The sequence below is a fragment of the Macrosteles quadrilineatus genome, unplaced genomic scaffold (assembly GCF_028750875.1).
Source record: "Macrosteles quadrilineatus isolate MER2022 unplaced genomic scaffold, UCM_ALF_1.0 Scaffold_9__3_contigs__length_116548681, whole genome shotgun sequence".
NCBI lineage: Eukaryota > Metazoa > Arthropoda > Insecta > Hemiptera > Cicadellidae > Macrosteles > Macrosteles quadrilineatus.
Window position 1 is genome coordinate 4,588,962 of NW_026542602.1, and position 12,220 is coordinate 4,601,181.

At 31.9% G+C, this 12,220-nt stretch overlaps 1 protein-coding gene across 6 annotated transcripts in view; it reads left to right on the forward strand.

The window, feature by feature from the left end:
- Positions 1–2,552: 2,552 nt before the first annotated feature.
- Positions 2,553–12,220, forward strand: part of LOC129004116 (mucin-5AC-like) — a 53,833-nt gene continuing 44,165 nt past the window's right edge. For all 6 annotated transcript variants that reach the window (XM_054432545.1, XM_054432550.1, XM_054432548.1 and 3 more), the window contains exons 1-4: positions 2,553–2,667; positions 9,597–9,795; positions 11,028–11,057; positions 11,870–11,899. In XM_054432545.1, coding sequence (XP_054288520.1) covers positions 9,607–9,795; positions 11,028–11,057; positions 11,870–11,899 — 249 coding nt within the window. In that variant the 5' untranslated portion in view covers positions 2,553–2,667; positions 9,597–9,606. The remainder of the gene's footprint in view (positions 2,668–9,596; positions 9,796–11,027; positions 11,058–11,869; positions 11,900–12,220) is intronic.

Sequence of the window (12,220 nt, forward strand, 5' to 3'; positions counted from 1 at the left end):
TAATTGTATTGGCCTAACTCAGGGTGGAAGGGATTCGCTTGCACGTATTGCCACCCCTGCCTAATTGTATCGGCCTAGCTCAGGGTGGAGGGGGTTTGCTTGTTTTCAGGAGCATCTTGATATTGTAGCTCGGGGATAGTATTTACAGGTCCACTACTTCAATTGGTAATTCAGAATTAAATCCAAAGATGTAGGAGGCACAGCAAACATTAACAAAATTCATCAATCGGAATGCAATAGTTAATCGTCACCACTGCATGTGCACACATTAGCAAGTTAACATCTGTCTTTCACGTGATCCGTCCAACAAAATTTCAAATAGTAGAAAACTTGAGAATTAAATGTCAAAAACACTCCCCTTTTTCAAGAAAATTTCTCAAACTGTCTTCTATTGATAGTATTACTTTATGTGAGCACTAAAACATTTACTAATGCATAAACATTGAAGGTCAGCTAGAGCGTACACAATAGGTGTGATTTTTTAGGATACTCTATTCAGTCCTAGGTATCTGGGGATTGGTTCGCAAACTTAAATGAATTAGATTGTGGGCGATTCTTCTTTATCACTTAGCACTACACGATGGAAATGGCTTAACACTATACTGCATCTTAAAAACTTCTTGTATGGTTGTGATTTCAGAGGAGAATGACAGAACGCCTTCCGATACCAGAGTTAAAAAAGATGTCTAGTTTCACTTGAAACCTATTGGAGACTAATAACAGTAATCAAAACCCATTTCACATTTTTCATTACAATAATAATACCTGAATAATGTTTGACCACAATATTTGGCTGTAATAGCATAAGTGTTTTTGTCTGAGATCCAGGTAACTGTAATACACAAAATGATCTATTTTAGATCATCAAAGGTTATTATGACTAAGCATATTAAAGAAACAAAAAAAAAAGAAAAATATGCAATACATTTGGACTCGTAAATTAGCAACACATTCCGAAATGGCACTGTTGCTTGTAAATATTTTTACTTAAAAGCTGTGTTGTCGAAAATTATGATTGTAAATTTAAAAGGCGAACCAATGATATAGAAGTGTTCAAGGAGCAGTATTAGCTGTTTTTTACTTGCTGCGTATATTGATAGATACCACTTGTCGTGCGTCATAGACTTAATTTATCTGTCACTTTGACAAATTCAAACATCAGGTAACATGAAATGAAGCAAGTTGGTGAGCTAGTCAGCCATAGGTAAATTTATCTAAACTTGTTTCAAAAAAAGTTTCCCAGCAAACTTTTAACAATGTTACAACAATGCTTTTTGTTTATTAAATGATACTAGGGCAACTAGGGGAACAAAAGTCCCTAAAAATCTCAAATGCAAAACAAATAATTGTAATATTAAAACAAACTAAGAATTTATTAATCAATGTGGCAAGATAGATATATTTGTACACCATATCCTTTGAGTGAAACCTTCTCTTTGTTTGCCTTGGTTTTGTTATTAATTTTCAATAAATAATTGCATTCCTTCCATAATTTTAAATTCGCTAAAACAACAAATGAAATTGTTTGTGTTTAGATACTGTTTACTGTAAAAATATTGTTACATACTGTTAAAAGAATAATCATCAACTGATTTGTAAATACTTTGACACTGGTAAGGGTTCCGTTTTCCAGTTGAAGCAAAATACCATATTCCTTTTCATCGGCATCGACACCTTTATTTTGGTTAGTTTAGGAAATTAAGGACACGGAAACCATCTTCTGATGTTACTGTTATGTATGTATGCTCCCTTTACTATATACTATGCATTCTATGATATATTATGTAAACCTCTTTTTACGCAGGAGCCGCAGGCGAGTGTGGATAGTTTCTCGAATGCAGCAAAGACAATTTGCGCTCATGTTACACGTTATATGTTTTCTCACAGTTACTATAAAACCTAGAAATAATTAGTCTTTCAAACACTGTACAATACGTTTTTAGGTTAGGTTAATTCGAAGCGTTGAACGAAATGAGAAACACTGCACCAGCTGATGGTAGTCGTAGTATCTTTAAATGTTGACAACCTATTTTCAAGCGTGCACGTATGTCGTGCTTAATAAAAGCACATTGTTTTGTGTTGTTTGGTTGCAATACTGGAGTGCGCCAAAAACAAATTAGTGTGGCAAAAGTAAGTAAATGCAAAAATTAGCTACATGGAGTGCTATAATCAGTGCAAGAAAGCCCACATTGTCAGGTAACTGTAGGACAATGAAATTGACTCATAAATTAGTAAGTAATAAGATAAAAAATAATAAGATTGGTTGTACAATGTAAAAGGCAATCAACGTTTGTTCTGAAAGCTTTTAATAAATTTCAAGTTCTAGCCTATTCAGTGTCCTTGATATAAATGATGGTTGTCATGGCGTCAAGCGTATTTAATTGCATTCTCTCCTTAAAAACTGTCCGATTCTTTAGTGAATCTAAAGTATAAATGTTATCAATATCAAATACTCTCTAGAAAGAATGTTCGAACCAACAATTTTTTCACGTGTTTACCAATGCTCAACACATTTTTTGGCAACACATACATTTGTCAAAGTGACATCGTAATTGAGTAAATTGCTCGGTAACAGCAAGTGTTAACCATCTTGTATCGTCAACTTGTTTTTGCCGAATACAACCGTTACTTCAGCGTTGAAACTTGGCTGAGCAACTTGCACAACAGGTTAGTTATTAAAAATAACAGTTTTAACGTAGAATTTGATTAGATATGTACTATGTCAATTACATACAGATTTTCAATTACAATTTATTTTATTTTATATAACTATAGGAATACATATTCTTTTGAGTTGTAACTATATTATTCTCGGGACTTCACTCTGGTTTTAAATAGGTGTTAAATATTATGGGACGGCAATTGAATTATCCAGTCTAACTAATTGTAGGCTGAACAAGTTCTATGACTATTTAAATTATATTTTTACGATTTAATCGGTCAGTTATTTTATTTGAATACACAGAAATGATCAGATGTAGGTGAACATGGAGTAAGATAACAGGCCGGACATATTTAAAAAATCGTAAATCATATGTTGTAAAAATTAATATCAACATATTATTATTCAAATCATTTGCTTTGATTGTAATATGTGTGACAGTGTATATTATATATTTTCTACAAAAAATTCGACCTATAATTCAAATCATTAGCTATGTATGATTGTGTCCAATAGTAGTGACAATATGGCAAAGAGTCCTCACTTTAGGCACGTTTTCCCCATAAGAATAACATGGGGATCATTTTTTGGCCACCAATTCTAAAAATCCTGATCTCGACCTATATCCCCTATATAAATGTTCAATACCATTGTACAACTTCATTACTATTTCAAATCCACATGCATTCACATGTATATTCTCAAAATCATCAACTTGACAGTGTGAGGTTTGTACGCGAACTCGGGCGCGCTCCCGGCTCATGGCGCGCTCCCTTGGACATCCTTAGTGGAAATCCATGAATTCTGGCTACTTGGGAACCCAAGCCATTTGACATATAATAAATCACCTTTTCTCCTAATAACCTTTTCTATCAAATACATGTCTTTATATTTGGTCTTTAACAATTCCTCTGTATTGAAGCCTCCCCTGATTATATTCCCATTTTCATCTTTCAAGATATAAGTCACAGGCTTTGTATTCTTAACTTCTGCTATTGTAAATAGCTCCCCTGTCCAATTTGGAGTATAACCTTTACTAAACACATGTTTATACTTGGAAATTCTCACGCTATCACCTACCTTATATCTTGGCTTTTTAACTTGCACTACTTTAGAAGTCAACCTCTCATGCACATATTTACTATTCTTAATACTCACTTGGTTAGGCTTCATTCCTATAGATCTGTGTACCTTATTATTATATTTTCGAATTAACTTTGGAAGTAAATCCAACCATTTATAACTTCCCTGAGCACTAAATTCCCTATATAACCAATTCTTTAAAGTTCTCTGAAACCTCTCCACAATTGCAGCCTTAGTTGTAGAAAAAGTGTGGTAATGATATATATTTAGTTTTGCTGAAATATTAATTAAAAAATTATTTTCCATTGTCAGATTGAATGTTTCTAACCCCCTTGGTAGAATGGTTTTAATGGCTTCTGTAACTACTAACCCTGTCTTATTCTTTAGTGGAGCAGCATAAGCTTTTTTAGAAAATGTATCTATTAAAGTTAAGATATATTTAATGCTGGACTTTTAACCATTTTGCCAAATCTCAAATAGTTTTCAAGATATAAGTATTTAAAATAATATTATGTACTTAGAACATTTTGAGATGTTTAAAATGTCAAGAGTCAAGACTTTGAAAATTTTCGTGATAACTGTAATTGCGCCCATATAAAATAATGTTTAATTTTTTTTGGATTTTTTGAAATTTTTATGTTGTAATATTGTTTAAAATAAAAAGTTGACACCCACTATGTGTGCCAGAATTTCAACCATTTTGCCGTATCTCATGCCGTTTTCGAGATATAAGCGTTTTAACAGTTTTACGGACTTAGAAAATTTCGAGGTGTGCAAAAATGTCAAAAAGTCTAGATTTTGAAGATTTTTCATGGTAAATTTTATTTGTACCCATATAAAATAATGTTAAATTTTTTTGGAATTTTAGATTTTTTTATGTTGTATTATTGTTTATAATCAAAAGTTGACACCCACTATGTGTGCCAGAATTTCAACAGTTTTGTCGTATCTCAAGCAGTTTTCAAGATACAAGCATTTTAAAACTATATAATGGACTTAAACAATTTTAGGTGTGCAAAAATGTTAAAAACACAATGAATAAGAAAGTACTATCTTTTGATGATAACAAAGGCTTATTCTGGAAGATGACATCAGTACTCTTGCTCTTAGTCATTATAAAATAGATCAAACATAAATCTATATTTGTCATTATTATTTAGCCTTTCCATTTCTATTATGAAAAAACCATATTTAGTTTTATTCCAACTTTAGAGGAAGAGATCACTAAATTGGTTAAATGAAACGTCATTGCCAACATGATTGTCATACACATGTTTTAAAACTTAAATCGTCTTGTCTGGATAATATTAGGAAATTTACACTATCACGTAAATGTTTGTGTACTTTGCTGCAAGATTAACACAAGTAAAAGCAGTCAATAATTTTATGTCGACCTTTTGACAAAAATGGTGTAATATTTGGACTATTCATGTTATCAAACACAACAATTGACTGCGGCCTGTGACTGTGATGTGAATTTTTGTGTACTTGTTTACTTCATCACACAAATTTCACATTTTTTTCACAAATGTTACATGAATTGTGAATGTGACTGTGATGTGAATTTACGTGTATTTCGTCACACACATTTCACACAATTTTTATAAATTTCACACAAATTTCACACAATTTGACACACATTATAAAAATTTGTGTTAAATTGTGTGAAATGTGTGTGAAATTTATAAAAATTGTGTGAAATGTGTGTGACGAAATACACGTAAATTCACATCACAGTCACATTCACAATTCATGTAACATTTGTGAAAAAAATGTGAAATTTGTGTGATGAAGTAAACAAGTACACAAAAATTCACATCACAGTCACAGGCCGCAGTCAATTGTTGTGTTTGATAACATGAATAGTCCAAATATTACACCATTTTTGTCAAAAGGTCGACATAAAATTATTGACTGCTTTTACTTGTGTTAATCTTGCAGCAAAGTACACAAACATTTACGTGATAGTGTAAATTTCCTAATATTATCCAGACAAGACGATTTAAGTTTTAAAACATGTGTATGACAATCATGTTGGCAATGACGTTTCATTTAACCAATTTAGTGATCTCTTCCTCTAAAGTTGGAATAAAACTAAATATGGTTTTTTCATAATAGAAATGGAAAGGCTAAATAATAATGACAAATATAGATTTATGTTTGATCTATTTTATAATGACTAAGAGCAAGAGTACTGATGTCATCTTCCAGAATAAGCCTTTGTTATCATCAAAAGATAGTACTTTCTTATTCATTGTGTTTTTAACATTTTTGCACACCTAAAATTGTTTAAGTCCATTATATAGTTTTAAAATGCTTGTATCTTGAAAACTGCTTGAGATACGACAAAACTGTTGAAATTCTGGCACACATAGTGGGTGTCAACTTTTGATTATAAACAATAATACAACATAAAAAAATCTAAAATTCCAAAAAAATTTAACATTATTTTATATGGGTACAAATAAAATTTACCATGAAAAATCTTCAAAATCTAGACTTTTTGACATTTTTGCACACCTCGAAATTTTCTAAGTCCGTAAAACTGTTAAAACGCTTATATCTCGAAAACGGCATGAGATACGGCAAAATGGTTGAAATTCTGGCACACATAGTGGGTGTCAACTTTTTATTTTAAACAATATTACAACATAAAAATTTCAAAAAATCCAAAAAAAATTAAACATTATTTTATATGGGCGCAATTACAGTTATCACGAAAATTTTCAAAGTCTTGACTCTTGACATTTTAAACATCTCAAAATGTTCTAAGTACATAATATTATTTTAAATACTTATATCTTGAAAACTATTTGAGATTTGGCAAAATGGTTAAAAGTCCAGCATTAAATATATCTTAACTTTAATAGATACATTTTCTAAAAAAGCTTATGCTGCTCCACTAAAGAATAAGACAGGGTTAGTAGTTACAGAAGCCATTAAAACCATTCTACCAAGAGGGTTAGAAACATTCAATCTGACAATGGAAAATAATTTTTTAATTAATATTTCAGCAAAACTAAATATATATCATTACCACACTTTTTCTACAACTAAGGCTGCAATTGTGGAGAGGTTTCAGAGAACTTTAAAGAATTGGTTATATAGGGAATTTAGTGCTCAGGGAAGTTATAAATGGTTGGATTTACTTCCAAAGTTAATTCGAAAATATAATAATAAGGTACACAGATCTATAGGAATGAAGCCTAACCAAGTGAGTATTAAGAATAGTAAATATGTGCATGAGAGGTTGACTTCTAAAGTAGTGCAAGTTAAAAAGCCAAGATATAAGGTAGGTGATAGCGTGAGAATTTCCAAGTATAAACATGTGTTTAGTAAAGGTTATACTCCAAATTGGACAGGGGAGCTATTTACAATAGCAGAAGTTAAGAATACAAAGCCTGTGACTTATATCTTGAAAGATGAAAATGGGAATATAATCAGGGGAGGCTTCAATACAGAGGAATTGTTAAAGACCAAATATAAAGACATGTATTTGATAGAAAAGGTTATTAGGAGAAAAGGTGATTTATTATATGTCAAATGGCTTGGGTTCCCAAGTAGCCAGAATTCATGGATTTCCACTAAGGATGTCCAAGGGAGCGCGCCATGAGCCGGGAGCGCGCCCGAGTTCGCGTACAAACCTCACACTGTCAAGTTGATGATTTTGAGAATATACATGTGAATGCATGTGGATTTGAAATAGTAATGAAGTTGTACAATGGTATTGAACATTTATATAGGGGATATAGGTCGAGATCAGGATTTTTAGAATTGGTGGCCAAAAAATGATCCCCATGTTATTCTTATGGGGAAAACGTGCCTAAAGTGAGGACTCTTTGCCATATTGTCACTACTTCCAATCAATTTATTTTACATTTACAATGTATTATTTAAATAATTTGCATTGATTTTGTTATGTATGATAGTGCCCAGTAAATTGACTTTACATTAACAAAGCCGATCTACTGTTCAACTAATTTGCTTTGATTTTATTTAATGGTGTCCAGTAAATTGATTGTACATTAATATAAAAATATTGACCTAAAATTAATCAAATTATTAGTTTTGATTTTTAAGGTGTACATGTATTTGTTATTTAGGAAAACTAGTTGGCCGTATGGTTGTAAAAGAATTTGGTTTATCTCATTTCATTGATTCCATGGATTCTTATAAGTAAAATACATAAGAATAATGTGAACCAATTTTAAAGCCTAAAAGAACCCCTAAACCAATGTGGAACTTATTGATAGTGTGATAAACGGTAAATAGGCTACCGTTTTGTATAGTTTAGCTGCTAACAAATAACTACGTAAATGTAAAAAGATTATTATAGTTATCTTAATCAACAAGCTAACCTACCATCTAATATAGTACAACAAGAAATAAAAAGGATCGGCAAACTGACACATACTTTCTCCCAATAGCTTGTCAAAAACAATAATGAGTAAGATATGGGAATAACCATCATATGTTATTGATAAAATCACAGAAATAGGTAATTTTTACGGCATGGGTGGACGAATGGCTAGACGAATTTTAACATTTAAAAGGACTACAACATTCTAATCAACATCGTTAGACTATATTTTATATCATATTAGGCCTACTCTTTGTTCAAGCTAAATAATTCACTAGACATAAATTTCTATATTGTTTAACTAACTGTAAAAATTTGCTTTATAAATGATTTCCTTCTGTTGGTGGAGTCCACTAGAATGTCATTACCTCCTTTGTGACGTAAAACTTTAAGGGGGGGGGGGATAAAATTGTACTCACAAAGGCAGGATAGGCCTTCTTAGAATTGCCTCCACTCGAATATCTTCCCTGGAGTGTTCAAAAGGAGTAGAAAAATCCAGGGGACGAAGCTGCTCACGGTTTTGAGAGATTCATTATTTTAACTATCCGAAGGTTCAGAGATCTAGAAGTGTTCAGACGATCAGGTCATTCTTGTTTATCCTCTTCCTCTTCGTGTAAGTGTCTTCAAAATGTTGCCTAACTTTTAGAACGACTCTGTAGGTCAGACGAATGTTTTTTTCTTGTAAATTCGATAAACAACTCGTGTTATACTTTAAATTATCTGACTAAAGGCTCTGGTTAAGTATTGTAAGGTGTATTACGTACGTCAATAGATCAAACTTTGTCGCCATTTCAGTTAAAAGTATAGGCTAAAGGTGAATTCGAATCGGGATGCTCCTAAGATCACCCGCAACGACGAAGTTTAGAGCTCAGGTGACAAGTCTCGGGGTATTTAAACGGCGAAAAAACGAGAAATAATTTAGACGTAGCTATTTACTAGGTAAACGGGACGGTCGTAATTTCAAATTAAACTATAGCCACCGCTAGTCACTGGCAGGCAGGAACTGTCGGGAATACAATAAAGTTGCAAAAATTACCTTATAAAATTACGTCCTATACCTTTACCAATAAAAATTCGTATTTGAAATACTTTAAAATTCATAATTGGAAAATTATTGTTTTAGCGGGGTAATAACTTTTGCTTTATAGGTTGACGTAATTTGTTGTCTGTTTGGTCGTCCTTGCATAATATACAGAATCTATATAATATATATACAGAATCTATATAATATATATACAGAATCTATATAATATATACACAGAATTATATCTGATATAACCGTGGGTTCTAAGTTAGATAAAAAAGGAAATTTAATAAATTATATTTGTAATATGTTTATTTATGTGGAATTTGGCTTTCAGAATGATTCAGTTTCGCAAGTTATAGTAAAAATTATCCGTGGGATTAAATTGAGTATTAAAAAAAACAACGCCTATCACTATAGTTTACACCTAAGAAATATTTGTTACAATTCCAATTAATTATTTTCAGACAAAACACTATGGAAGTCAGGCCTACTTTGGCACTCGCAACATTGATCTGCTGGATAGGTTTGGTCTCTGCACCTCTTGAAGATGGCACCCTTACCAGTGATGATCTACTCGGGATGCCAGGCGTGATAGTTTCGAATAGAAAGGGTCGACTTGAGGATATGGTACCCCCTTGTAGCGGTGGAAGGTGTTCTGTACAGGTATTTACCATACTTATTACGAATAAGTGAGAATAAACGGAACTTATTAATAAAACTAAGCTCAATTTTGTTATTTATTTAAGTATTTGCCTAAGAATAAGAAATTTAAAATGTTATAAGGGTGTTCTTTCAGTGCTTTATAGTGTCATCGGTATCTTGAAAATTGTTCCAGTGATTGGCGTGTGGATTAGGGATAGGTAATTACAGTTTTAGTTTACTGTAGAAAATTAATTTAAAAGACTTTTTAAACACGGTTTTATGGTTAGCTAAATGATGATTTTCTGACTCCTAGTAGACCGTCTCCCTTATGGGGTGGCGTATTATAGAATAATGACGTGTAAAAATGATTTTAACGACCAATTACTGTGTACCACGTTTTGTAGCTCCATCTTGAAAATTTTTTTTAAATTATATACTGTAACTCTCCCGGGACTTTTTTCCACCCTGGATGTAATGTATCATAAAACGATATCTGTATAGTTAAAATTAAAATTAAAATCCTTCTTTATTATGGTTAAATTAGCACATAATGGTCCTTTCATACAGTTAAAATCTAAATAAATAATAAACAAAACATTTAAATAAAACAACAACAAAACAGTACAGTACAGTCTGTAACATAAGAAAATAAAATTCTATACATTTCTTCATCTTCTCTAACATACAAAGAGACACAAATTATGTCTTATGTTAAGAAACTGTATCATCATGATCTCCTAAATATGGTGAACAAGAAAATTGTCTCTTCGTAATCATTAAAAGAAAAACACCCAAAACTTTAAAGATAACTTGAGACTACGGACTTTTAAATATATGATAAACCTAACAAATGACGTACTAAATTGATTATAAAGAAAAGCATTTATTACAATAAAACATATTTGAATTTGTGTTGTAATTAATGTATATAATTGAGAACAAAATTATGAATTTATTTTTGTACTCGGCCTCTAACGTACTTAGGCCTTTTAATTAAGCCTATTTAATTATAGGTAGGATAAATTCTGTGCAGCAAAAAAAAATTGCATTATTGTTATATAAAAAAAGAACTTTCAGTAGGCCTATAAGGCAAAATGGGTTTTGTAGTAGTTGTACACAGTCCTACTTAGTTTGATAGTCATTTTTGTGCAGAAAAGATATTGAATAGTAGATCAATATTTAGAAGAAAACGCTTGTGTGTGTGGATAGAAAAATAAACAGTAGAACTAAATTTAATTTCGACATTATTTTAGGTTGTACGAGCGCCCCAGAACCAGCAACAAGTAAGTTGACTTTATAAATTATTATTTAATTGGCCTTGTCTAGGCTCCCTATGTATTAAGGTCAGACTGTAACTTTAAAAACTCATAAAATACAATAAAAAAACCAGTTTTCGTTTATGGAAGGCACATCCCCGTAGAAAACCTGCAGACCAAGAGAATATCCACTTTCCTTATTGGATCTTGATTTATTCCCCAGTTTAATGGTAGGCCTATCAGGTAAAATGCACACTTCATCGAATACCAAAAATATTCCTGGCTTTCCTTCAAATGCCCAACTGATGAAAGCCAACCAGGGTCACCACCGAGTCGACCACTCTTATAGACCACGTCATCGTCAAACGTAAGACCCCTTAGGAGAGTTATAAATTACCACAAATTATTCATGTCTGCATTGACTTTGAACTGAAGGGAATTAAAACTAAAATGATACCAAACAGAGATAAAAAAAGTTGAAATTGCAAGGGCAGTGAAATGGAAATATGCTAGAAAATCTAAAATGTTAATAAAAAAACTATTTCTCAAAATACAATATGAGTAATCTATAATATTATAACTATAAGGCGGTGTTTGTCTGTTTGTCTCTCCGGTTGCCACTACTAAAATACTTTACCAATATAGTTGAAATTTAGCATAAATATTATGTATAAATATAATACCTAGGAATGTCACAGGCCTATTCTCTTCTCTAAATATCCCTAATGCTAAACGCTGAGGAGATACTAATAAATACAAGCATTTGTAACTTGCATAACTATTTATTCATAACTGAATAGAAAACAGTAGAACTAAATTTAATTTCGACATTATTTTAGGTTGTACGAGCGCCCCAGAACCAGCAACAAGTAAGTTGACTTTATAAATTATTATTTAATTGGCCTTGTCTAGGCTCCCTATGTATTAAGGTCAGACTGTAAATATTATGATATGAAAATTGTAAATAATTAACACATGGATTAATATAAAAAGTACAGAAGCAAAATAGCAAAATATGTAACAGTGGTCTCCCCTTAACAATGGTCTCCCCTCAAACTTTCGTACGCAACATTTGATCAATGTGGCGTCTCCAAATTTGTCCATCGTCCATCTTGATAAAATAGTGAATGTGACCGTCTCTACTTTGGACATTTCCTTAACCCCATTTACATTTCCCGGAATAGTTCCGT